The sequence below is a fragment of the Podarcis muralis genome, chromosome 12 (genome assembly GCF_964188315.1).
Source record: "Podarcis muralis chromosome 12, rPodMur119.hap1.1, whole genome shotgun sequence".
NCBI classification, from domain to species: domain Eukaryota; kingdom Metazoa; phylum Chordata; class Lepidosauria; order Squamata; family Lacertidae; genus Podarcis; species Podarcis muralis.
In genome coordinates this window covers 43,427,462-43,454,811 of record NC_135666.1, presented here as the reverse complement: position 1 = coordinate 43,454,811, position 27,350 = coordinate 43,427,462, and the positions used below count along the sequence as shown (strand labels likewise).

The 27,350-nt window shown below is 42.3% G+C and overlaps 3 protein-coding genes across 4 annotated transcripts in view; 1 reads left to right on the top strand and 2 right to left on the bottom strand.

Annotated features, from left to right (window-relative positions):
- Positions 1–5,140, bottom strand: part of ZCWPW2 (zinc finger CW-type and PWWP domain containing 2) — a 41,347-nt gene extending 36,207 nt beyond the window's left edge. Inside the window, exons 1-2 of the mRNA XM_028751374.2 lie at positions 4,681–5,140; positions 1,889–1,969 (exon numbers count right to left, since the gene is read on the bottom strand). The gene's annotated coding sequence lies outside the window, so the exon portion shown is untranslated. The remainder of the gene's footprint in view (positions 1–1,888; positions 1,970–4,680) is intronic.
- Positions 25–22,032, top strand: AZI2 (5-azacytidine induced 2). Of its 2 annotated transcripts, none has more exons than XM_028751370.2 (8): positions 25–281; positions 3,388–3,617; positions 4,237–4,362; positions 5,795–5,894; positions 9,210–9,358; positions 11,902–11,966; positions 17,907–18,028; positions 19,556–22,032. In XM_028751370.2, the coding sequence occupies exons 1-8, from the start codon at positions 263–265 to the stop codon at positions 19,915–19,917; spliced, it is 1,173 nt and encodes a 390-aa protein (XP_028607203.2). In that variant the 5' UTR covers positions 25–262; the 3' UTR covers positions 19,918–22,032. The 2 variants fall into 2 exon arrangements, with proteins under 2 accessions (XP_028607203.2, XP_028607202.2); XM_028751369.2 differs by having other exon boundaries at positions 25–302.
- Positions 22,033–23,367: 1,335 nt separating this feature from the next.
- Positions 23,368–27,350, bottom strand: part of CMC1 (C-X9-C motif containing 1) — a 42,913-nt gene continuing 38,930 nt past the window's right edge. Inside the window, exons 3-4 of the mRNA XM_028751375.2 lie at positions 25,973–26,063; positions 23,368–24,533 (exon numbers count right to left, since the gene is read on the bottom strand). Of these exons, the coding sequence (XP_028607208.2) occupies positions 24,419–24,533; positions 25,973–26,063 (206 nt within the window). The 3' untranslated portion in view covers positions 23,368–24,418. The remainder of the gene's footprint in view (positions 24,534–25,972; positions 26,064–27,350) is intronic.

Sequence of the window (27,350 nt, the reverse complement as noted above, 5' to 3'; positions counted from 1 at the left end):
ATTGGGCGGAAGCCGGCGCTGCGTGGAGGGAGGCGGGGAAGAGAAAGGGAAAGGGGAAAGGGCTCCTGCGGGCGCTTCCGCTATTGGCTGCTGCCGCCGCTGCTCCTTCCGCGGCCGCTGCTGTTGCTGCTTCTACTCTCGGGCTGGGCGGAGAACGATGAGCGTCGAGAGGCGGCGGCGGCGGAGGAGGAAGAGCTTCGGGGGCTTGGGAGCGGGGGCCCCGTCGCGCTGCTGAGGGAGGGAGCCCCGGGAAAGGCCCGCGATGAGTTCGCTGTCCGCAGGTAACCCTTCGCTGGCTGCAGGTAATACCCCTTTCCCCCTCACGGCGCACCTCCTGCGCCCGCTCGCCTCGGTCCCCCCCCAGCTCCCCCCCCCCCCGCCATCCCTAGTATACCTGTGGGGGGGGGCATCCGCGTCCCTTTCCCCCGCAATTCGCATCGCCCACCACCAGATCGTGGCCTGTTTCTCACGAGACGGGGCAGGACAAACCCGTGTCTGGATGCAACTGCTGCAAAACGTAGGCAGGCGAGTGGGTGGGTGGGGGGAGAGGGGGTGGCTCATATAATTCACATTTACTCTTAAAGTCCCGCCATGTCGCATGGAAGGTAGCGCTCCATGGTGTGCTTTTCGGACGGCAGGCAACCTAAGCGGCCCTCTGGACAAAACAAGCGAATGGAGGAAACTAGCACGTCCGTGAACCTCTCGCCTAGCCCTTTCCCTCCCTTTGATGTGCTGCCGATGTGTGTAGAGAGTTTCATGTGTTTTTAACAGTGGTTCCCAACTTTTTTTGGGGCTGTGCCTCACCTAAGCATCTCTAAAATCCCGATTTGCCCCCCCCCCCCGCGACATATAATGGTTATTATTCAAAAAGTGAAGTATTCACGTGGAGGAAGCCACTGTTAATAACTCATTCTCGAATTGCCCCCCTTAAAAATCAAATTGCCCCCTTGCGTGGCGTGTGCCCCACGTTGGGAACCATATGGAAGAATCCAGCTGTTAAAGACAAACGATTGATTCCAGCTTCTCCCTCTCCCCCCCCCCCCCCCGCCATGCCAGCTGGAACGATCCCCTCTTACTGTAATTGCAGTATGCGGTTTTTATTGAATGGTTTTGCTGCACCTAAGTTTGTGGTGCAGCACCTTGGTATTGTTTTAATAACGTGCGTGTCTTAAATAAATGCTCGGTCGTGTGAAGTGTCGCAGCTCTGGCAAACATCCCATCTCCTATGTTGGCCTTAAGAATGTGGAGCCTTTCTAGGTCTTGTTCGTGGTGGGAAGCTGACATCTTGCAAATGGCCCTACAAGGCTGAAGAAATGTGCTTGTTTTTGCTACAGACTGGGAAGCTGGGACAAATTTTGTGATGATGCACACTTGACTGCCTGCTATGTGTGTGTGAATATAGATGTGTATATGGTCCTTCACCCGAAGATCTCAGGGCCATTCACATCATAAAAAGACATAAAAACTGGAGCAAAAACAATCACCCCCAACACACAACATGTTTTAAAGGACATGTTAATCAACTTAATAGAAGTGTTTCACTAAGTTATTCAATATGTTGAATTAAACTTTTAATGTGACCCACAACACTTGCTTTCCTTGCCTTGAAATATTTACATAGGAAAAAACAATTCTGTAAAACAGTCTACAATGTTTCTTCCTGTATCTATAGCTTCATACCCCTCTCCTTGTCAGCTTTGTGGCACTTGGAATTGGAGATCAGTGGGGAAGAACAGAAGTCTTTGCCCACAGTTTATGCCCAAAGAGCACTTTCATTTCTCTCTCGCCTTAATGGGTCAAAGCAACTGTCGAGGTTTCTTTCCAAAACTACTGACCTCTGCTTCTAGTCTCGACTGCTTTGTGTCTATTCTTAAATCAAGTGACTTACTTTACAGTTGCTTGTGAAGTTGCAGGAGACTCTGGGATGGTTTCTCAGCTGTGTGTTCATTTTTCTTCTCCAACCTCCCACCTAAGAAAGATAAGGAGTTTTACTAGGTCAAGTTGGCACCCTTCCCCCCCCCCCTTGCCAAAAAAAGGGAAGAAAGTTGGAGCTAGCCCATGCACCATATACTGTTCAGAAAACTCAACATCTATGTAAAATAGGAAAGGACTTGAGACTTTGACATGGACGCAAGTAGCCGAAGGGATTTGGTGAGGATATATTTTTTCTCTAAGACTTGGCTCTTACTCCGGGAATGTTTAGTTGAAGAAGTTCTTATGTAAACAGTACTATCATTAGAAGATATATATTTTTTAGACTCTTGTTCCCAAGCTTTGCTTCTCCAGACCATGATATAACTTTAGAACTTTTGAAATGAGATCTAATCCAGAGATCTCATCAACAACTGCAATGTAAAGTTTTCATAACATTAGATATTGTTACATGTGTTGTGCAGAATCCCATTTCTCAGACAAATATTTTCAAACAGTCCTTCTTTTCAACTTAAAATTCTGAGATCATAGAACTGTAGAGTTGGAAGGGACCTTGAGGATAATCGAATCCAATCCCCTGCAGTGCAGAAATATGCAGCTGTCCCATACAGGGATCAAACCTGCAACCTTGGTGTTATCAACACCACACTCTAACCAACTGAGCTACCGTCCTTTCCACCATACAGCATTCTTGCATCTCTTGTCTAAGAGCACTGTAAACATCTGATTCGAACACTTTATTTACTAAGACAAGTTGGAAACTGATGCTCTCTTGAACATCCTGTTTTAGAGGTAACCTAGCATTTCTCATTAGCTTATTTTATTTTTTTAATGAAAGGAGGAGGTTGTGGTTTATGTATGTGTTTAAATTATGCTCTGATCTCACCAAAAGGAAGTTGCACCAAAAGGAAATTCCCTGGACCCTCTCTTTCCCTTCTAAACTTCGGAATAGGCATTTCAACACCATGAGTGGATTTCAAAATATGCATTCAAACTGAATCAAAGCTAGATGTAGCTCGCAAAGAGTGAAAAATAAACACTAAATCTGTAGGGAGAGGGGGAATCAACTGGCTGGTTTAGAATCAAATTCCAGTTGAAGTGTGTATTGATGCTGTATGGATTCTAAGCTGTACGGCTCACTTTCAAATGCCCACCCCTGCTTGCCCACTGTATTATAGCATATTAATGGAAGCTTTGTGGAAGGAACCCTTCCAATATGTTCTAGATAAAAAAACAAAATCAAATAGCTATTTTTTTATCATCAATACTTTACCGTCATCTGAGAGCCATTTCAGAATTTTATAGTGGGAAATCTACTGTAAGCTTGAGGTGATATTTTCTGGTAAAGGCTAAACTATAACAAGTGCTCTATAGCATTTCTTCCAATTTGAAAGATATTAAATGCTTGTGATATATACTTAGGATCTTTCCTAACAACATGCCTTTTTTATTCAGCTGCCATGGATGAACTAGCCGAAGATGACATTTATATTTTGAACCATGAAAAAGCAGACACTCATCCTAAGCAAGATGGAGAAATTCCTACTCCCGTGTATTCAGGCGAAGAGTCTGTTGCTTCACATTTTGCACTTGTCACTGCTTATGAAGATATCAAAAAACGACTGAAAGAGACAGAAAGGGAGAACTCCCTCTTAAAGAAAAGAGTAAGAGTGTTAGAAGAAAAGGTAAGTAACGGTTTAGCAATTCACAGAAACATGCCTTTTTTTTGGGGGGGGGGAATGATAAGGTATCTTAAGGCTGCAACTCTATGCACACTTAGCTGGGAGTGATTCCTATGGAATCCATTGTAGATATGGCTGGGATTTCCCTGTGCACTTTACATGTGAAAATAGTAATTGCCAAACGTTTCAGTAGCAAAACATTACTTTTCTGGTATGATTATAATTAGTACCTGGATGTTGTTCTTTAGCAATGAGTAGGATAACTGAACACAAAGGGGATGGTAGGAGACTTCTTAATAAAAAAAATATGCACCATAATGCAAGAGGCTGTCTTCTGCTGAGTCAGACCATTGGTTTATGTAGCCCAGTTCTCTCTACTTTGACTGGCAGCAGCTATCTGGAATTTCAGAGCAGGTTCTCCCCCAGCTATACTGGGAGATGCTGGGGATTGATCCTGAGCTGCTCTGTAGGCAAAACTGATGCTGTGTACAATGAGCCCACGGTAAACCCATGTTTCCTGGCTGCCAGTTAATTTGTTTCACTTGAAGTATTTAAATTTGATGCTCTAAGAGTAACAAAGCTAGGAAAAATGTAATTTTGGCATTTTCCTCTAATCGTCTAGGTTCTTGGCTCCCATTTGGAAGAAAGCGCAAGCTCCGTTGGCCGCGAGCAGGTTAACAAAGCCTACCAAGCCTATCGAGAGGCTTGTATCGAACGGGATAATCTGAAAAGTAAACTGGATAAAATGGTACGTGCTTTGCAGTAGGTTAAAAGAAAGATACCATGCGAGTGCTGTTTATAAAAGGATATTGTGACTTTGATGTTAGGTTTCTAGCCAGTTACGCCAGCTTCACAGGGGTTTGGACCAGAGAACTCTCAGGGCCCCTTTCAGCTCTGCAATTCTGTGATACTAAGCTGGGTAGGGAGTTTGTGGCCCTCCAGATGTTAATATTGTTGTTTTTAAAGATGATGTTGTTTTATTAAATTGGTATACCACCCTATACCTTGGGGTGGTTTCCAACTTAAAATCACAATATAAAACCCCCCTACAAAATAACAGTCGTACCTTGGATCCCGAACGCCTTGCGACTCAAATGTTTTGTTTCCCCAATGCCGCAAACCCAGAAGTGAGCGTTCCGGTTTCTGTATGTTCTTTGGAAGCCGAACATCCTCCGTGGCTTCCGCTTGAGTGCAGGAAGCCCCTGTAGCCAATTGGAAGTCGCGCCTTGGTTTTCAGAAGTTGAACGGACTTCCGGAAGGGATTCCGTTCGACGACCAAGGTATGGCTGTATGTAATTAAAAAGACAACTCAATAATCCCCGCTTGCACAACAGCCCCACCCAGCATCGGCAGAAGTCAGGGATGATGGGAGTTGTAGCCCAACAACATCGGGAGAGTACCAGGTTCCCTACCCCTGCTCTAAGGTGTAAGAGACTCAAGCAGGCCAGATCACTCTTCCCTGCTTACTCTCCCTCTCTGAGGTGCTATTTTCTTTTCCAATTGACACTCAGTTATCTCTGGTTACTGGAGGCCACTGAGCATGCTTGGTCCTTTTTAAAAGTTTTCCTTTTTCCTTTTCTTCTTTGGCAACCTTTTGGTTTTAATTTTGTGTGTGCGTGTTTTTACTTCTGCATTCTTCAGAAGTCACCCAGCTATTCTCGTGTCTCAGTCGTCTTTGAGTGGGCACATTTGGCTCCAACTCTGTCAACACTCAACCACCTGCGTTCACCAGTAAAGGAAATGCTGTAGAAGTTTCAGATTACAGAATCCTTCCAGAGATGCAGTGCGCAGCCAGCGACAACTGGAGGAAAAATCCCATGTGGTGCAGAGAAGGCAAAGAACAGATAAAAGCAAAGAATAACAAACAAAGAAAAGGGGTAGTTAATTTGGAAAACCTGCTAACTAATTGAGCTCAGTTGGAGAGCCTTACCTCATAGCCACAGGATCTGGTATTGTGCCTGAAGAAAAAGTGCTATTTTTCATACTCTGAAAGGTTGCAGCATGTATATCTGATCTTGACTTCAGTGCTTTAGAAACCGAGCATCTGACAGCTTGGCCGATTCTTCAAGAAGTAGAGCTGGTTAGCATTTAGTTCTAAGAGTTAGGCATGTATGGATTTTATTATTGATTGGAAAGCTGGACAGACTAAATCCTGGCAATGTGTTCCTTCCCCGAACTAGATGAAAGAGAACACCGAATCCCTGAAACATTTGAATGAGCAGTTGCAGTCCAAAGAAGTGGAGCTCCTGCAGCTCAGAACGGAAGTGGAAACTCAACAAGGTGCCCCTTGTCTCTCAGAGTGTAAATTTATGTGCTTGACTACGAAGCTGTACTTCCGTATAAGAAGGCCTGTAGCCAGTATGCATACATTTACCGTATTTTTTGCTCTATAAGACTCACTTTTTCCCTCCTAAAAAGTAAGGGGAAATCTGTGTGCGTCTTATGGAGCGAATGCAGGCTGCGCAGCTATCACAGAAGCCAGAACAGCAAGAGGGATTGCTGCTTTCGCTGCGCAGCGATCCCTCTTGCTGTTCTGGCTTCTGAGATTCGAATATTTTTTTGCTTGTTTTCCTCCTCCAAAAACTAGGTGCGTCTTGTGTTCTGGTGCGTCTTATAGAGCGAAAAATACGGTATGCTAACGTGTTCAATTTGCATAAAGGAATATTATTACAGATCACTGTTCAGAAGCAAAACATTATGGTGTTCATTCTCAGACAATTATGGCTGTGTGAGGGAGAGGATGGGTCTGCATATGCTGCCCCTGCCTCCTTTTCCCTGTCAGTTTCATTTATGTGTTTTATTTTGAAAGACTTGTAATCAACATTTTGAGCAACATAGCTAAAAATAAGAAGCTGAATACTGTGTAAAACGTAAAATCTCTACTTATAACAGCGCTAACGTCAAAAGCCAGCGCTAAATAGATAGTGAAACAGTAGAAATAGAAAGCAGTTCTTGACATTGTAGCCCCCATTTATAATTACAAGAGCAACTTCATAATAATAATGCCAATTATACCCCACCCATCTGGCTGGGTTTCCCCAGCCACTCTGTGTGGCTCCCAACAGAATATTAAAAACATGATAAAACACCAAACATTAAAAACTTCTCTAAACAGGGCTCCCTTCAGATATCTTCTAAAAGTCAGATAGCTGTTTATTTCCTTGACATCTGATGGGAGGGTGTTCATTAGGGGGGGGGTGCCACTACCGAGAAGGCCCTCTTTCTGGTTCATAATCTTGGCTGTTAACTTTGCCAAGTAATGCATTGCTTCACAATGCTGGGACGGGTAGGGGCGTTCGTGTGTGCCATTCTGAGAAACCCCAAAATAATAGTTTTTAAAAGTAAGTTGTTAAAATCAGTGCAGTTTTGGCAGTTTCAGTCTGCCATCTTGATTCAGAATGGCAGCCGGTTGTAGCCAAACATAGATGAAAACATTGATACAAGGAACCATCATACAAAATTTGGTTGCAGTAGCTTGAAGAGTATCCAAATGCATAAAGAACAGACAAAGGGCATACAACTTTTCAAACTATATAGTTATAGTTTACTCTCTCTATACATATTCCGTATTTTTTGCTCTATAAGGCTCACTTTTTCCCTCCTAAAAAGTAAGGGGAAATGTGTGTGCGTCTTATGGAGCAAATGCAGGCTGCGCAGCTATCCCAGAAGCCAGGAACAGCAAGAGGGATTGCTGCTTTCACTGCGCAGCGATCCCTCTTGCTGTTCTGGCTTCCGAGATTCAGAATATTTTTTTTCTTGTTTTCCTCCTCCAAAAACTAGGTGCGTCTTATGGTCTGGTGTGTCTTATAGAGCGAAAAATACGGTATATATTATATGTACAGAGAGAGAGAGAGAGCTTTTCTGCTGTAACAGACCCCAAGGTCTCCCTTTCCACAATGTTCCTTGGTCTGCCAGGGTAGCAAGGAGCAGGGTCTGTGTTGTTAGCCATATTAATCCTTTGGCATTACCATTGGGTGTTACATTAATATATCAACACCCTTTGCATGCTCCAGTTAGCATTGACAGTGTATTCTCATACAGGAAGTGCATGTGCATATCTGGGAATTCCCAGAAATACCTCCTGAGTTGACCTCTGGCAATGGGAAGAAACCTTTTGCTTTTGCTTTTATGTTTACATCAGCCCTGCACACAACTTGTTGATGTGGACTGATTATGCAAGGAAATCACGTGTTCGTGCCATAGGCACCATAGTAGCTGAAACATTGCAATGCAAGAATGTACTTCTGCCATATGTTTGCACTGATCTAACTGCCGCTTCTTGCACGTTGAAATCTTCCCTCCACATCTTACTACACCTTGTCAAAACTAACACTGCTTGCATAGGAAAATTAGTAAAGTGGTGTGCAACATCAAAATACAGCACAGGTGTAATAATAAAATTGGTCAAACCGTCAGTTTAAAGTCACATTCCAAAGCCCTTTCAGAAAAATATGTTGTTTTAAAAAGTCTTGATTTTTACTCCCAGCCCTTCAATAAGTTCCCAGGGTGGCTTACAAAACATTAACATTACAGTAAAAACAAAACAGAAGCTGTTAGTACAATAACATAAAATGCCATAACCAAATACCAAATTATAACCAAATACCAAGCAGCATAGGAGCTTGTCTGCAGGATTAAAAAGCATGGTAAAATAAGATGCTTGCTTTGTGCCAAAATGACACTGAGGTATGTGCCAGGTAAGGCCACCTGGAAGAGCATTTTATGGTTGTGCCAACACCATGTATAGCCTTTCCCCTGTAATCTGTGCCTCAGAGGTTTGGTGCTTCCAAAGAAGGCTCTTGGGTGAATGGTAGCACACACAGAGATAAAATGTTCTTTGAGAGCATCTCCAGCCCCATCGTTCAGCCAGGACACTGAGGTCCAGCTCCGAGGGCCTTCTGGCGGTTCCCTCTCTGCAAGACGTAAGGTTGCAGGGAACCAGGCAGAGGGCCTTCTTGGTAGTGGTGCCCACCCTGTGGAATGCCCTCCCCTCAGATGCCAAAGAAATAAACAACTATCTGACTTTAAGAAGACATCTGAAGGCAGCCCTGTTTAGGGAAGTTTTTAATGTTTGATGTTTTGTTGTTTTATTATTAATAATAATAATATTCTGTTGGGAGCCGCCCAGAGTGGCTGGGGAAACCCAGCCAGATGGGTGGGGTATAAATAATAATAATAATATTTATTATTATTATTATTATTATTATTATTATTATTATAAATAAATAAATAAATAAATAAATAAATACATCATTATTTATTATTTGGGTATCCTTATCCTAAGTAATGAATGCCTTCAGAGGTCAAAACCAGCACTTTGAAATGAGCCACATGTACAGCCTATAGCATATTACAAAAGACACATAACGTAATACATGGTCTTCTTTGTACATATGAACATCTGTGAATTATTCCAGTGCCACATGTTTCTTAATAATGTGATCACTCTAATTAAATTCAAAAACGTCCAAGGTTTGAATTTTGGGCCTTTGCTATGCTCATGGGACCATAACTTTGAATCCAACCACGCCATTCTTAATGCCTGATTATGTTCTGACTGAATGATAAGTGGCTTTTTTTCATATTTCTTTGCAGTGATGAAGAGTCTGAACTCTACCCCATCTAGCTGGGAAATAGAAAAGCTGAATAATGCCCTAAAAGTGCACAGCTTGGAGCAGGATTTGGAGAAGCTGAGGGACGAATGCAATGATCTTAGAAAAGAACTACAAAAATCTGTTCAGAAGGTACTGGCGCGTTATGGCTTCTGTTGCGGAGATGGTGTGTGAAAATGTAAAATTTAATGTTGGTGCCCTTCTGTTGTGGAAGACTAATTGTAATAAGGGTATTATTGGCCAGGGCTGAGGCAGTTGTTGTGATGCACACCTAAAGGCTTTAAAAGACTTTTAAAGATTTTCAGCTTCTGACTTCCATGCCAAACTGCTTTTGAAGGTAGTCTTTTCAAAAGAGGTTCGCCATGTGATTGAGCAAGCCCTCTGTCACCCTCCCAGAGTTATTTGCATTTGCAGAACTAATAGTTTGTTCAGGTTTTTTTTAATTCTTGCCAGTTATCTGCTAAATGTGTTCATACAACTATAGTGTATTTTCCTCCTTAGTACTTAGTTATCTGCATGAGGGGAATGCAGTGGATATGCTACTCTGCTCTGTTTTGATGCTGATTTTTCTGGCCGCCTCATGCCTAGATAACTACACACATTAGTAGGTGCTACCTCAACTTGCAGTCTCAATTGGTTTTAAAGCCGCAAAGGATGAATTGCCAACAGCCTGGGAGGGATGGCAAATAGAATGTCATGGCCCTGTCTATCACATCGGTTTTGTTTGATGGCTAATCTGTGAATCTGCTGATTACATCTACCATTATTTTGGTTTAACATGACAACTCAGTTTAACATAAATGTCTCTCACATAGCAGAAACTAGATTGCAAATTTCAAGAAGCTCCACTAGATGGAGCTAAGCACAAGATGTTGACTTGAATTCCTGTTAGCTAGCCCTGCAGATATCGAAACTGGCTCCTTTTCAATCCCATTGCTTAAAATTTGCTGAACTGAGCATGTAATTTATGGCGCTTATTTATGGGTTCTGCTGATTTGGGTGGGATTATTCATAAATAATCCTTTCTTCCAGTTGTTTCCCTGTAGAAGCTGATTGAAACGTAATTTCATTACGTGTGGGTTCTTGTCACACGGTCACGCTATTCTACTTCGGTAAACTCCCATCTGTAAGTGTAGTATGACTCAAGCAAGTTCACCCTATAATCACTATGATTATATTGGAGATAAGTGCAAGCACTATTGACAGCTAGGAAGTTCTGATTTTTTAGAATGAAACCGCTGGTTGGAAGAAAATTCAGAATGGATAACTGCAGCTGTCACTAGCTTCTGAATAAGGATTTTTGCACATGTAGTTTATCTAATGTGATTAGCCTGTGTGAGTGATCCTTTTTTATGATAGTAATCAAATGAGCCCTACTCACATGTGACTCTGGTGGTGTAACTAACCTTGACAGGGTTAAGGACTAGAATTGTTCTCACACACCAGACCTATTGAATATCAATCACAAATTGGAAGAGAAGTCAACATACATTACTTATCCCATTAAAAGTACTTTTTAAAAATTCTGTTTACAGTACTACTACAAATGCAGCTGCTCCATACGTTTCTTTGATAACATTTCCTTTTCAGTTCATTTCCTAGTGATCCCTAGTATGGAATTTGCCTTTTTTTCACACCTGCCACCTACTAGGTTGATGTCTTCCTCATGTTGTCTGCTTTGACATCCTCATTCCTAGTCAGTCACCACCAGTTCATACCCGCCGGGCATATATGTGGAATTAATATTTTTTTGTCCCAACCGGCATCACTTTATACTACTTACACTGAATTGCATTTTCCATTTCCCACCCATTTTCTAAATTTGTAGAGGTCCCTCTGAAATTCTTTCTGCTTTAACAACCCAGAACAATCTAATATCGTCAGGAAACCTGCCCATCTCACTGCTCCCTCTTGTTTATGAGCAGCTTAAAAAGGACATGTCCGAATACTGATCCTTGGAGGGACTCCACTTTCTAATTTCTTCATTTGGACTATTTATTTCTACCCTGCAACTTAACCAATTTGTGATCCACAAAAGGACCTCTCCTCTTAGAAATCCTGGCTGAGCTACTTCATTGATTATTATTTTTTAATCAAGTACACTGTGTCAACCAGCTCACTGCTATTTGTATGCTCCTTGACCCTCTCAAAGAACCCTAATAGGTTCTTGAGATATTACATGCCCTTGTAGAAGCCATGATAACTCAGTAATGCTTGTTCTTCTATATGCCTTGTTATCATACTTCTAACATACGCTGCTAATATGTATTCCTTTTTGTTCTCTTCGTTCAGACCTCGGTTTTTTGAAGGAAGCCTTCTTGCCTCTAACAACATGTTAACCGGAACTCTAATATCACACAATAGCATCTAGGTTGTCATGGAGGGGACCAGCTTTATCCCCAAAAGTGCTTTTCAGGCTTGTTACAGCAGGGCTTTGAAGGTTCCAATACTCTACTTTGCCATGTTAATAAGTCCCATGCCGCTTGGCACCACTGTGGTGGAGGCAATGAAGTATCAGCACTTGGTTGATTCAAAAATATCATTGAAAGCCTGCCTCACCACTGCCTGCTAAGCTTTCCAACTTTGCTATTAAAGCTTTCTTTTCCTTTTGCTTCAAGTAAGGCAGACTTTCCCCATTCTTTTTTCAAAGCCAAATGTTTTGTTTCCCCCACCAGGTTGTATCCCAGGAAGGAGTTTTAACAAATGGAGAGTGTATCCAACAGCAGATAAGCATTCATAGGTATGTAGATCCCATGAACTTGTTTTCACTTTATGTTAGATTAGTCATCTTTGTGTTAGTTCTAAGTGAGATTACTTAAATCCAAAGGAGACACTGCTTTGAAGACATGCTAAATTGGGAAAGATATGAACACAGTTAGGCATACCCTAGTGACAGCCAGGTAGAGCATGTTAAAACTAGTTCATTGTGGAGCTGCCTTTGAAGACTATTCAGAACTGACAGTTCACCCAGTATGCAAAAGCAAGACAGGACTATCTAAAGCATGTTAACATGAATTTTGAGATGGCTTTATTGGCTTATAGTTGATTTGGGCTGAATTCAAAGTGCAGATTTTGTCCCTTTTTAAAGTCCTGAGCAGTCCGGGACCAGATAATCTTAGCATCGTATTCTCTCATATGAGTCTACCCATTCACTCAGGAAATCTATGGAGGTCTTGCTCTGTGTTCTCTTGACATCATAAGTACAGTAGGCGATTATATGGAACAGGGGCCTTTTCAGTGGTGGCACCAAGGCTGTAAATTAGCTCCCCTAGGATCCAAAATCCGTTTCAGGGGCCTAATCCGGCCCGCTGTTCGGCTTAATCCAGCCCCTAAAAATGGTCAACAACTTTGGTTGGCCCTCACGCATGTTCACTTTATCAAATCCAGCCCTCTTTGAAAAAAGTTTGGGCACCCCTGCGTAGATGATGAGTGAAAAGAATTACATTCCATATTTACAGTACACTAAGTGCTGTGCTTTCTCATTCTTCATTGGCTGCTGCTATGTTCTCTTTCGTTGCATACGGAGATTTTTATTGTTCAAAAGATGTGGAGTAGAAATTTTAAAATAAACAAGCAATCTGTGTTGACAAAATAAGTTGTTAATTGTGGAAAACCTATCCAGCAATGGACAGGATGCAACTAAATAGTTTGTGCTGGCGCAAGGTTTAGTGTTAACACCGGAACAAATTTAGGTGATGCGTGGGAAGGAAATGTCCCATTGTGCAGGGAGAAATCCGTGCGTTAATGGAATGTTTACCATAGCACTACATTGCATAAAACTCAGTGTCTCAGATTTTGAAGGCAAATGATAAACCGGTTGCAGCATATCTGTTACATGAGAATCTAACCAGTACACAGTTATATAGTGAATCACATTAATAGGATCCAAAAATCCTATTTGCAGCTGAAGGCACCTCCCTGAGGTTCCACCCCTAAGTGCTTGCAAGTTAAAGTCCTTTGCGTGGCGAGTTCCCGCCTCCCCCCAGTGGAAATAAAGACACGTGACACAAATATTTAGATTAATGGGCAAAAAATGGCCACAACTTTATTGGTTACAGGAATGAGCGGTATTGGCTTAGGCATTGGTCCTAACCGACTATCCGGCTTCAGCCCGATTGCTTGAAGACTGGAAAGGGTTAACCACCAGTAGGGGGAGTCCTGCTGATGCACATCAACTAGGAACTCCCCCGGGGTCACCGCTCGGGGGCGTGCCTTAGGCGCTCACCTCCATAGGCTTCAGACAGGGCCACGCCCCCCGGAATCCTTTATCGGACTACCCTTCGATATTCGGGGGAGGTGATGGTGCTTCCTCCCCCCCTTCATCTACATGACAATACCCCTACCAATGCCAAACTGCCAATGCCGAGGAAGTTTTGACGATTTGCTACGAGGTAGGCGAAAAACCAAGTGGCTGGTGCCAATTTGCCAAGTGGAAAAAATTCCTACCAGGCCCTTTAACGGCGCCCAACCGAGGTCCATAGCAAGGTCAAAAGGAAAACCTAAAGGGCGGGAGGGGGGGAAACCCGTTGAGCTGAGGCGGCAAAAGAGGGAGATCCCCAGCCGCACCAGTGTGTTATCGCGCAAGCCATGCCCCCCCTAGGCCAGCCAATTGGCTGGCCAGGGGATGACATGGCCGGGGATCCCCTCAATCGCGCGGAGGCATTTGCTGGATTCTTCTTTGGTCCTCTTGCAACATCAGATCTAGCTTAATGTGAAACATCTTCACAAATCTCAAGTCAGAGTTCAGGTGACTTATAAGAAAGAGTGGCTTTTCTCTAGCGCTTGCAGTCAACATTGAACGTGGATGAAACCAAACTTGAAGCACGTTGGAAGAAATAATGCAGGCCTTGTGAAATTAAGGGAATCCATCACATTGTCTCTACCATATTGCTAAATTGCCCTTTCTGTAAGACTTTATGTGGTAACGTATTACTTGAAGCTCTTATTTGGAGTGCTGCACAGGGCTGTCTTGTTATTCAGCCATTGCTTCTTGCCTAGCAACCCTCCATCACATTGTCTGGGTGGAAACTGCAAGAGAAACCTGTACAGCTGCAGAACAGAGATAACCTACAGGAGCAGTTGTCCTGGAGACAATTAGTATAGAGAGCACACAACCCAATCTGTGACCTTCTCTCTCTTCAAAGTGCCGTTGATGTAGTTACGCCTCTTCTAACCAAGCCCTACTTCTTCCTCTAAATATTGAGAAAAGGAGTAAGATTCTTATTTATGTTTTCAGTCCTCAGAAATGCATTTTCCTTGTTTTCCACATGAGGGAGTAGTAGGACTTGGTTAGAAGAGGACATGATCGCTATTCCGTGGCTTGCATTGGAAAAAATGGAAGGAAAGGCATTTCATTGGGCCTCCACTATGTTAATAACCCATATGGTATATCCTTTATTCGTCTTAATGAGCTAGCCAGCTAATGTTTTTGCTTCTCCAGAACAATGTTCAAATAGGTAATTTGCTAAGTGACACTTTTAGCCCTTCACTCTATTAAAATAAGTTGTGTGGTTTTTTTTAAAGCATCTCTCTGATAACAGCCTGGTATGTAAATTAGCACATACAGACTTTTATGTTAAAAATCCAACTATTTTATGTAATTCACATCGACTGTGAAAACAAGTCCACAGCTCTTTTCACACCTAGAGGAAGTTCTTTGAAATGTTTCTTTCAGCAAGTACCCTTTGCTTTAATATGAATGTCAATATTCACTTACCTAATATTCTTGTGAAATATTTGTCACTTGTCAGTGACACAAGAGATTCTTTGAATACGAATTGTTGCTTATCAGCAGCTAAGCACTTCTGCAGATAGGGCTGGGCGACTTCATTGCCAACGGGAATTATTTTGACTAGAGTGATATAATTTGTGGTGGCAAATTCTTAATAATTGCTTTTATTACAATGATGGAGTCATAAGGGGAAAAAAACATACTTCACATTAATATATCTCAACTAAAGCACAACTGAGGAACACTGAATGACACTGCAGTAGCTTTAAAGAAAAGCAACATATGAAAGCTTGCATCTTATGAGCATCTGTTTGTTGGTGCAACTAAGAAATATTGGTGTATACAGGATATAACACCTGACCACTCCTTATTACCTCTCTAGAAAGTTTTGTATATCTTTCAGCTTGTTTGCAGTGTCAGGATTCCTGATGGGTGTCCCCCCCCCCCCCGAAGTCTCAGGCCAAAATTCTGCACCTTCATTTTTCTGTTGAGATTTGAATTCTGGGGGTATAATATATCCACCCATACAAAGCACAGCAGCAGAACTCATTATGCTGCTCCTAGTTTGGAGAGAACTGTTATAGTTCTTGTTGGTCAATGAGTCTTAACTGAACACTGTGCAGTAATTGAGAGTTTTAAGGGATACTGACACACACAGTTGGAACTCCAGTCCATCAGTGAGAGAAAAGAATATTCAAGCTGTTTCCCTTGTGTGACAGCATCCTGCTTTTTAAAAGTCTTGCTTCAACAAAGAAATACAGGCTTAGCAGATAAGTTAAGCTAGCAGTTGGGTGCACTGTTTGCTTAAACTGGTCATCAAACATTGCAACTAATCGTGGTCTCTACTTGACTGTAAACTTGTGTATTTGCCTATTATTACGTGCTTCTTGACTTCTGTTCTATCATTTCTGGGTTGAAGGAGATACTTGTAATTACCTGAAATGCTGCTTCTCAAGAACTCTGTCCACATTGAGTGTGGCCAATCTGTTATCTTCCTAAAGACTGGTGAAAGCAGTTTCCTATATTTATGGGGGAACTCTTTACCCAAAGAGTGTGAGGGGGCATCTGCCAGATTCTGTTCCCAGTGACGTGTTGACTGGGTATTTTCAGAGATGCAAATACTCTGTGGATGCTGACAGAAATATATGACCTGATCCACATGGGAAACAGAGTTCTTGCCTTTTTGTAATTTAAGAAGCAACTGAGTTGTTCTGTGGAGACTGATTTTTTGGGGGTGGGGTGGGGGTGGGATGTGTGCTGGGCAGTCTGAATCAGAGCAATGTTTTATCTAGAGTTCAGACTGTCATGGTCTGTACAAGAGCAACGTCTTGTGCTTGTAAGCACTCTGCAAGAAGCTACAAATTGCATTTTTCACAGAAACTAGGTGTTCTTCCATTTATGAATAAGGCTTTCTTTCTGCATGGGGTTTGTAATGCTAAACACCACTTCAAAGTTAGGAGGTGATACAATGTTAGTCATACTTAGAGGGGATCCATTGAAATTAGTGGATTTAAGTCATACTCTGAGTATGACTTGGTTAAATATCATTCCGTTAATTACTTGTTGGGATGTATCCCTGTCCTGCAAAAGGAGTGCTTCTGTTTAGCCAGCCTAGAAATGGAGCAGTGTGTTGTTTGGACTTTTTTTTTTTTTTTAGGTGGGCAGGGAGAAATGACATTTTTCACCTCTCACCTTATCTAGGACTCTCTCCTGCTGACCTATATAGTTTCTGGTCCCAAGCTTGAGTATTTTATTGTTGCACACTCACCCAATCTCCAAGCTGTATGAGATTCCAGGCGTTCCAGGTGCTTACTCTGGGTTCATGTTTCCTTTTCAAATGAGGCACTGCGGAGACTATGGTGTCTTTATGATATAGGTTAGGGTAAAGGACCCCTGGACAGTTAAGTCCAGTCAAAGGTGGTGCAGTGCGCATCTTGCTTTTCAGGCTGAGGAAGCTGGCGTTTGTCCACAGACAGCTTTCTGTGTCATGTGGTCAGCATGACTAAACCGCTACTGGCGCAATGGAACACCGTGACGGAAACCAGAGTGCACAGAAACGCTGTTTACCTTCCCGCTGGAGCGGTACCTATTTATCTACTTGCACTGGCATGCTTTCAAACTGCTAGGTTGGCAGACGCTGGGACAGAGCAACGGGAGCTCACCCCGTTGTGCAGATTCGAACTGCCGACTTTTTGATTGGCAAGCCCAAGAGGCTCAGTGGTTTAGTCCGCAGTGTCATCCGCGCCCCCGTCTTTAAGACATATGGTTTATGCATATATACAACCTGAGCCTACAACTGACAGTATCACAGCATTAACACCCCAAGCGGGTCTTGCTTCAGCCTTTGTCACAGCCTTGGATGTGAGTAGAAATCAGACATATCTCCTTCTCAGAGACTTCAACCTCCTTCTTCCTTCAGCTCCTAGCTTACACACACACACACACACACACACACACACACACCCCCTCACCCTCAACTCTGGCCTTTGTCTTTCCTAACTACCAGCATGTTGAGGGAGCAGGACTCATTCACTTGTCATCTGGCACAGCGCCACTTCCTTTGTTACCTTAACGACCCATAGTTAGAGGGCCATTATCACACCAGGAAGCTAGCCTGGCTATTTCAGGAATTTGAATCATTAGATTGTTAGATGTTAAAACTTGCTGTATACAGAAATTATAGGTGTTGAGCAATTTCCGTTGCTTTTGTTTGATTTGCTCATTGCAAACAGCTAAAAGTCTGTAAATTTTGTTAATAAACCTGATTTGCAATGGGGGTTGAATAATTTTGATTACAACTGTTTACATGCTAAATAGTGCTGTGAGATCCGCCCCCCCCCCCCCCAGCCAGACCTACTTTTGTTTAGAGCAGCTTTCTGTAGATCATAGTAGTACAGGAACTGAGACAAACAGCAAAGCTGAAATGTTGTAACTTCTAAAATGTTTCAGTGAAAACGTTCAGCAAGCGTACTGGGAGTTGAAGCGGGAGATGTCTAATCTGCATCTGGTGACGGAAGTGCAAGCGGAAATGCTCAGGAAACTGAAACTGATCCCATCTGCAACCAAGAAAGGCAAGTCAGAGTTTGCAGGATGAGGTCTTGGAAATGCAAGTCGCTTGCTTACCTAAGCTGCATCATTTTGGAGTACAGCTGCCTATTGCTCCTTCTCAAAACCTCATCAGTTGAAGCTCAGAAACCTCCGTTTTCTCTCTTGACTTCCGTCTCATAATGGTCAACTTAACACATAAAGGTGTTGCTGATGGGGTTTTTTTTTTAAATGTGGTTTTTCTCTTCCCATGTGGCTTTCTTCCTCGGTCAAGTGTTGCTTATTTGTACGAGGCTGAGGTGTGAAGTTTAGTTGTATTTGACCTTTTTTACCACAAGTACTTCATATTGGAAAAAGCAGCAACAGACATTTCATTTTTCAAATGCATTCCTGTACAAATAGTCTCCTCTTAAAACAAACCAAAGCAGGTGAGGCAGACCCCCGCGCCCCAAAAGAAAATTCATGTTACATTTTCCTTAGCTGTTTATTGGGACAATTCATTAATCCTCAGGGCTGCTTTATACACAGTTAAACCTCAACCCAGAAAGCACTTCTACAATCTAGGCTTGAAATTCACCTAACCAGCCATGTCAGGGGAAGCCCTGTGCAAGGACGTCCACTTGCTCCACAGGGATTTCCTCTCTCTTCCCTGTGCCTCCCCCAAATTATTATTTTTGTGTGGGGACAGAACCCCTAGAATAGTGCACAGTGGGAGGAAGGGTTATTGTTCTTTGTGGACCACTTGGAACAGCACAGCATTAAATCCCACCCTAGATGCCCTTAGGTTGTTTGCTGGACTACAGCTCCCATCATCCCTGGTCTATGGGCCTTCCTGTTTGGGTGGCGATGGAAATGGGGAGTCCAACATCTGGAGAGCACAGCTTCGTCATCCCTGCTCAAGAACATAAGCGGTCGCCTATTTCCATGCAACTTTGAACCAGCTAATTGGCACAGGCTCACTGGTTCAGCTATAAAGCAGGGGTTGAGTGTTAACTGTTAACCCACAGGGATGGAACCAAAACCCACCCCCTACTCTACATGCCGTGCTCTGCTGCTTTAAGGCTCCCCCCCCCCCCTTGCTGATTTACTTAGGAGAGCAGCAGAAGGCTGGGCTGTTAAAGTAGAGGGTGAGCTTTTCTCCTGTCACCCTCTTTTTTAGCATTTCTTCCTCGCACACACACTTTTATAGCTGAACTGGTGAGTGTGTTAACAAAGCAGGAAGACGTATGAGACTTAGCCTGGAGAGGAACAATCAGCCCTCAAGAAACTACAGCAAGAAGCTGCCATCTCCTTTACTCTGTCACCTCCAGAAGTCCCATTCAATGAGAAGATTGGATTTATTCCCGTATGTAGGTGATGTACTTAATTCTCAACGAGTTAAAACAGTGGGGTATTGAGGTTCTTGAAGAACTGAGTTGCAGTAAAGCCAACTGAATGGACAGAAGTTAAGAAATGCATTATAATTGGCTTTTGTCTACTGAAATAAAGTATAACAATTGTATTAGTTTTGAGTGTCTCTTGTGTTAATTAGGTATTTTCTGCTATTTCCACAGTGCCATCACATGCTCCTGTTCAGTGTATTGAAGACCTTGAAAGGGACACCACAGATCTTTATTTAGCTGCTTCTGGAGCTGTGTACAAAAAGAGGCTACTTCCGCCGAGTGACCACACTTTCAGCAATGTTGTGTCTTCCCCCTCGTGTACTGACGAGAGACTTGTCCCAGTTCATGACTCTCCGTTTCAGGAACCTAATTCGTACGGAAAGAGCTCTCTGGAAGATAATTCTTGGGTCTTCCCAAGCCCTCCAAAACCTAGTGAGACTGTGTTTTGGGAAACGAAAAACAGAGCGTCTCACTTAAACTTTCCAGAAAACAGTTTGGATCACTGTAACCAAAACTGCCTGCACAAGAGCTAAGAACTGTGGAACTTGATTTAGCTCTGAATGGGCTCCCATACACCTAAGAGGAAAATAGCTAATGGGAAGGAGGGTGAAAGTGTGGTAATCCAAGCAGGATTTTACTCTTCCCTTGTCTAATTTTGAAAGCAGGCCATGTACATCAATAGAAATGGCGTATGGTGTAAGGCCTAGAATACACGAGTCAGTCTTTGGATTGCACTCCTGCAAATTACTAGAATATTAAGCCTCCGAGTAAAACAAAAGCTGTACATTGCAGCTAATTGTGTGAATGTTGCGTAAAATACAGTATCTTCAGACATTTCTACAAGCTTCGAGAATGTCCTTCCCCCTCTCCTTTTTTGACACTGTCTCTTCCTCCAGGCCTCTCAAGTAAACAATGGAATGTGATGTAGGTTTTACCTCCAGTTCTGAAACAGTGTCGGGTTTTTGTTCCCTACTCTGTGGCATGCGCAGGGAAGAACAGGTAAATGATTGAAGTGATTGTGACTAAAACAATAAGCCAAATGAGTAGATTTGCTGTCTCAGCTGTGTGTCATCTTTAGCCTTACAGTGAAGAATCTGAGGTAGTAGAAATGGAGTAAAAAACTTAATGGCAAATACTTCCTTCATAAATAGTGGTGTTCTGGTATGATCCTAGCCAAAATGCAGTGACCATTCGGGTGCCTATCTGCCAGTTACCAAAAACTTTGCTTTATGACTCCTAAGCTCACTGACTGCTTTGATGTAGAAACCTCCAGGCGCCTTAAGCAGGAAGAACTGTAATATGATAAACGCATTTAATCTATGATAAAATTTATGTCCTATATTCATAAGGTGCATTGAAATGTCAGAAACATTATGTACATACTCTCAATATTCTAACTATTGGCAGTCAGATAATTCTTAAGCTCCTGGTCCCTACCCTATATTACTGATTAGCTGAAATTAAGATTTTGTAGCAAAACCTATTAATCAATATTGATTTGTTTTCAAGCAGAGAATAGTGGATGGTTTCAGAGCCTGTTAATGTCCGGGTTTCCAGCAATACTTTTTCCTGCTTGGCCTTGTGAGATGCAGTGGAGTAAGATTCTCTCATGTTGGAAAGGGCTGGTGAGGGCTGATAACAGTGAGAGATCAGCTCCGAGCTTCCCTAGTTCTGTGCCAGAATCTCATCTGATCATTTCAACAGTTACAAATGAATGCATTATGCCACCCTCCTCCTTCCTTCCCAACTTGGACTTGAAACACGACTGGGGAAAAGTAAAATCTGCACTGGACCTAAGAGATCAGGGGTGAGCAACTGCAAGCCTTGGCCCAATTCCAAAAGCCCTCTGCTGATGCTCATATCATCTGGTAGAATAATGTCCCTTCCTGGTAACTTGCTGAGTGGAGAGAAAAAGTGTAGCCACACCCAGTATTGACTCTGGCCCTGCCTGCTTTTGGCATGTGGCCCCTGACAGATACCCCAAAGGAGACAGAAAATGTTCTTCACCCCACTTAAGATGCATGTTCTTAAATAATAAAAATCACTTGCCTGGGTGCTGTGTGCCAGAGCAGTGCAAGCATATCAGTGATTTTCTGTAAAAGGAATCATGGCTAAGTCTTCCCTTCCTTGCATTGCAGTTTAAATATTTATTCTTTGTCTCATACTGGAGAGAGTTTTATCTGTGGAAGAGGGAGAAAGGATGACTTCTACTGTGTTAGTGAATGGCATACATAAATAAGGTACATACCATTCACCCGATACTCGCTCACATAACCTGGCTTGTCTGTGATTAATGGAAATGGTGTCAGATGCTGGAATTTATTCTGACCAATGAACATAGCTGACTCAAGGGAGTACAATCTCCTGAAGAGTAATAGAACAGAATCCAATATGCATAAAATAAATCCAAGTCACTAGACTTTAGCTGATAGAACCAACTACCTGTGTAATAACAAAGCAGCAAAAGCCATTTCTCATGTGGCTGCAGAGCTCTGATGCGTTTCTCAAGGCTGCTTCTTGGGGTTACAGGGACTTGAATAAGTATCACTGTCCAGCACACTGACACAGTTAATGTTTTAAACAATGTACTGGAGAAACGGTTGTATTTTTAAATAAATTATTTTTCTTTGAAAATGGCTTTCTATAAATTGATGCAAGTAGTCATTATTTTTTTGACTGCTACGTAGCTTTTGTACCTCAGAAATGTCCACAACTGCAAGATGCATGAATGAAACTTTAGTCTCTGGTGCATAATTCTACACCTCAGCAATCTCTTTGTAGATTTTTAATTTTCTTGCTGGGCCGCTTGTTGCTCCCTTACTGTGCATAACAATATTCATCTAAATACATTGTGTAGGTATATGCATTCCTAAGTGGGAGGAGACTTGTATGTTTTATGAGGTGCCATGAAGTAGTGGGAACATTAACCAGCTCAATTTCTTTAGGTGAGCTACTCATTGAAGTGGTTATTCTTTCTCTTTCACCTTCCGATTCCATACATTGACACTCTAGTCTAGGTGTTACCATACCAAGGAACCCTTGAGCCTATTTGTGCTACATGAGTCTTAACCTGCAGAAGTCCAATAGTAGAACGTGTATGGTTTGCATGCAGAAAATGCCACACTCAAATCTCCAGGCTATGAAGATAAAGTTGGGAAGGATCCTGTAAGAAACCCTGGAGCACAGAAAGCCATTGCAGTGCCCTTTAATGTTTCTGGCCTGCACATTCCATCCGCCATGTTGGCTAAGGCTGATGGAAGTTGTACTCCACTAACAGCTGGAAGGCCCTCCCCTTGGTATCTGCTGCTGTTCAACATAGATAACAGTGGGTGGATGGATAAGTGTCCTGGCTTAGCATAAGGGCAACTTCCTATGGCTTTTTACACTGCTGTGGGATACAGCAATAAAAAAGATGGGGCTAACTTAAGGAGGAAAACCAGTAGCTTTTAGCAGGGGAAGAATGGCTGTAATCTGAATTTGCCATTCAGTTGCTTCTCACAGTTCTCCCTCCCTTCCCAAGCAAAACTTTTGAGTTTAAAATCACTTCGGAACTTGTGAGTTTGTGAAGCATTCATGCATTGCTGTTTTAGCAAGGTCTTCAATTAGACAAATAAGGCTCTGCCCCCTTTAAGCATTTTCTACTTTTTAAAACACCAAAGGCTTCCTGCTCTGGCTTTTTGCCTTGAGGTACCATGGAAAGTCTAAAGGCTGCCTCGTACACAAATCCAGCCGGTCTGATCAATATGGAAGTAGGTGTGAAAGTTGGAAATTCCCAGAAGTGTTGAAAGAGATGCCTCTGCAAATGGGTTAGTTGCAGGGTGTGTTTTTTAAAAAAAACTAAAAAAAAAAAAAACTTAGGAAAGTTTTGTTGTAAATTTGATTTGGTCAGCAATATGCTTTGCTGCATATCCAATGATCATTACAGAATTGAACTGAAACAAATATACTAAGTTAGGGTATGGTGAATAAAAATAAGTGGAATGTTAAAACAAACCTTTTATTTTGTGTAGTTAGTATAGCGATACTTCCTGTCTGGACAGTCAGGTTTACAGTATCATGCCATTAATTAACAGCACTTTTACACTTTCCTATCCTGCACTTCTACAATTCCCCCCCCCCCCCCGCTTTTCCTTTACATCAGAAAGGGAAAGTTGTGACTGTCCAGATGATGATGAACTCCAAACTCCACTTAGCCCCAGCCAGTCTGGCCAATCCTTGGTAACAAGGGGTGTTGCATTCAAACATGTGGAGGCTGCTGCTCCACACCCCCTTTTTACACTGATCCTCTTGCTCTCTTATTTGCACTCCAAAACAAGACGCTCAGTGCCTTTTTGCCCTGCTAGTAAGTTCATCTCAATTAAGGGGGCTTCCCCTGAAGAGATGGGAGGAAAACCTCAATGGACATTTGAATGTATCTTGACTTTATTTTCCTTCACAGTTCATGGCCTTATGAATAAAAACCAGGGTGGGGAGACTGCAAGAGGAAGTGAGGATTAGATTGCCATGCTTGGCGTATACACAAATCAGTACAGCTTCTGCGAAACCCTGGTAAGTTGGAGCAGGGCTTGTAGTATACTTCAGCATCAGCTGGTGTGCAGAATTTGGGCACATGAGCCAGTTCCCAAGCAGAACTGAAGAGTCAACTCTCCACTCATCAGCTTATCCCGCTTTCTGCAGCCCTTTCTACCTGCCCTCATGCCTGATGTTACATATGACATCAGAGCTTTTAGAAATGCGGTATCCTGAAAAAAATTAGTATACATTTAGCTTAAGGTGCCTGGAAAATTGCTTCTACTGTGAATAAATGTGTAAAACTGAACTGGAATAGTTTACCTTCCTTGGAAGACTTTTCATTTGAGGTTTTTAAGCAGAGGATCACGCCTTCTGGCTTCCTGTATTACAATATGAAAGCATACAAGCTCCATTTATTTCAGCAAGATTGGGTTAGGGAAAAGTGATTGTAAGATCTATTCAATTCCATGATATCAAAGGTATATAAAGTTAAAGTGTCAGCCAAAACATTTAAGACTTTGACTACATGCTTGTAGGAAGCCTCTGCTGCTTTCGACGATTTCCTGTTTCTCTGAACTCTTCCCTTTGCTTCAAATATTCAGCCTTGCATTCTTCATAAAAGGATGGATCATTGTAGCTAGAAGACAGGCAAAATGCGTTCATTAGGTCTAACAATTTCTCTACTCGGTTTTAGTTACTAAACTACTTAAAATATGTAGGAAATGGTGCAGGGAAAGCAACAACAGCGATACTAATTCTGTGGTGGGTATTCTGTGTGAGTGTGCAACCATAGCTGGTGTTTACTTCTTGCTCATTTTTAAGAGAAGGCAACTCATTAGCCTGCTGTTGCAGAGATGTGTGAAATGTGTGTAGGAGACTGCATTGATACCTACACCCCACAACCACAAATTGATAGTTCGTGTTGAATTGCCTGCAAGGGTGTGTGTGTGTGAGAGAGAGAGAGAGAGAGAGAGAGAGTAAATCACCTTCCTTCTAATACTTAGCAGTTGGACCTTCTCTTTTCATCTTGCTACAAATGATGGGGGAGGGGTGTAGAATGCAATATATGGTCCAAACTCATACGAAAAGAGGAGTACGAGAGAAAAAATAGTACTGCCTTGTTAATTCTAGGGTCTGTGCACTTGCAAAATGGAACTTCAGATTCTGCGCCTTGCAACCCTCCATTACACCCTCAATCTTCCCCAGAGGGTTAGGCATGTGTAGGTGGGGGGGAGATGAAGGCGCTGTTGGGAACTAAGGCTCACACAACATTGGATTTAACCCTACGTCCCCTTAACTAAACAGGCAACCTCAGAGCAGAAGGATGCATTTCACAATAGCTGCTTTGTTCTTAAAACTGACTAGAAACTTACAGCAGGAAGGCTCCATCACTTTCCAAGCAAGTCTCTCTGACTGTTGTAAGTGGCAGTTCTCACACTGCCAGGAAGTTCCTCCGAATGTTTAGTCGAAAAACCCTTTCTTGTAATGTGAACCCATTGGTTCAGTTCCTACACCCTGAAGCAACGTACATTTGCATCCTACGTTGCATCCCTTCAAATATCTGAAAATGGTTGTCATATCACCTCTTAATCATCTCTTCTCCAGCCTAAACTGTTCATCATAGGACTGGGTCTTCAAGCTTTTTAATGTGACAGAAGATGCAATGGTATAACCTAGGTAGATGCTTTATCAAGTTAGTGAACCAGAAGGGTAACAGCCCATACAAGTTATACGCAGGGCATATTTTTTTTAAGTACTCAGTAGTATGGAGTAACTTTTTTTTTTTGCTTGCCATGGCAGCCATTTTGTGCTGGCACACCTGACACTTAATGTAAAAGAGTATTTGCATCTCATTTGTTACAAAAAAGAGCACTAGCTATGCTAGTATAGATACATCTAGATTTTGTATCATATACTACCTATTGAGACTAAGATGATCTATCTTGTCAGCTTCTAGAGACCACTTTATTTTTAGTCCTCTTCTAAATTAGCTCACACACAGAGCAAGATGGTATTAGATTACTCTTCCTTTAATTTATTGCTTGGTGTGGACTTATCTCCATGCATTGTACTTACTAGCCAGTGACGCATTCTTTCAGGGCTGCATTTTCTTCTCTGCATTTTACCACCATCAGAATGCCTGAATCCTGGCAACATTTGGTGAAGGCTGAAACAAAATTTGGGACAACTGGGGTTATACTGAATAACATGTCAAGTGTAAATAGGTTGTGACCTTGCTCTTTATCAGTAGTCTAATAGAACTTCACTGCAGCAAAGTACACATTCAGCACAGTAGTGTACTTAAGTTTCTGAAAAATGACAGAGGTCTATCACACAACTATCACCCTGAACATGTGGGATGTCACTTGTTTGAAAACTGCTTTGTGCACTAAAGCAGAATGCTCCAATGGTACCTCTTCAATACCGGTAATACTGTAGAGTGTTTTTGCGCTATTGACTGGTCACAGTATTAGAGGCAGTATTGGACTACAGGGATGTTGGCTTGATTGAGGAATAAAGTTTTACATCAGAGGCAATAAACCTGTGACCCTTCAGATGTTGGAAGTCCAACTTCCACCAGCCCCTGTCAGTATGGCCAATGGTGAGGGATGAAGGGAGAATCTGATGATAATGCCTATCCCCAGTGTATTCAAGAAAAAGATTGAATACCATCTCCTCCTTCACTACTATACATATTGCATAACAATTTGCCCAATGGGCAACCCCTTTATGTGCAGGAAGATTTAGATAATTTTCAAACAAGCAGTTTTGCTAATGTACAATCTCAAGGACTGTTCCACAGTACAGCATGTAAAAGTGTTTAAAACAACAACACCCACCCCACCTTCATTTGCTAGTAAATTACTCTTCTCCATCTTTGCACTGTGAATTTTATAAATTTAACTGTTACAATGAACTTGCTCCTATTACAAAGTGATGTAATATCCCATACAAAATGGACTAAACTTACATATCCCATAATAGTTCAAGAAAAAACAAAACAAAAAGCAACATTTATATTGGGGCCGAAACAAAGCAGTCCATATTGCCCCAATAAACCAGCTGTTCTATGTCAAATGGGTTTGGTATAAAATCTTCCTTAGTCTGGATGAATAATAAACACAGTGTAGGCTATAGATGCACACAGCTTGACCTTTTGATTGTGCTAGCTTCTGCTAGGGTAGTAGTGGAAGAGGGCTTGAAAGGGGCTAGCTGTGGACATTTTAAAACCCTGTGCACAGTATTGTAATACCCTGCCATCACCCTAAGCTTGTTAAACAAGGTTTCCACTCTTTACCTATTCCCCTCCCTTTACAACTTTATGACCTTACTAGATCACATGGGGAAAACTCCAAAGTTCCTCTAACCCTTCCCAGGAAGCTCAGCCAGATATTGCCTGCCACATAGTCTCGCTAAATAATATCACTTTTCCATGCTGAGGTAGGGAAGCAGC

Bases quoted from the DNA above. Each gene is read 5' to 3' on its own strand.
- AZI2 (XM_028751369.2), top strand. From the start codon at position 263: ATGAGTTCGCTGTCCGCAGGTAACCCTTCGCTGGCTGCAG. The intron at 3,618-4,236 runs GTAAGTAACGGT...CTAATCGTCTAG, and splicing joins TAAGAGTGTTAGAAGAAAAG to GTTCTTGGCTCCCATTTGGA. The intron at 11,967-17,906 runs GTATGTAGATCC...AAAATGTTTCAG, and splicing joins CAGCAGATAAGCATTCATAG to TGAAAACGTTCAGCAAGCGT.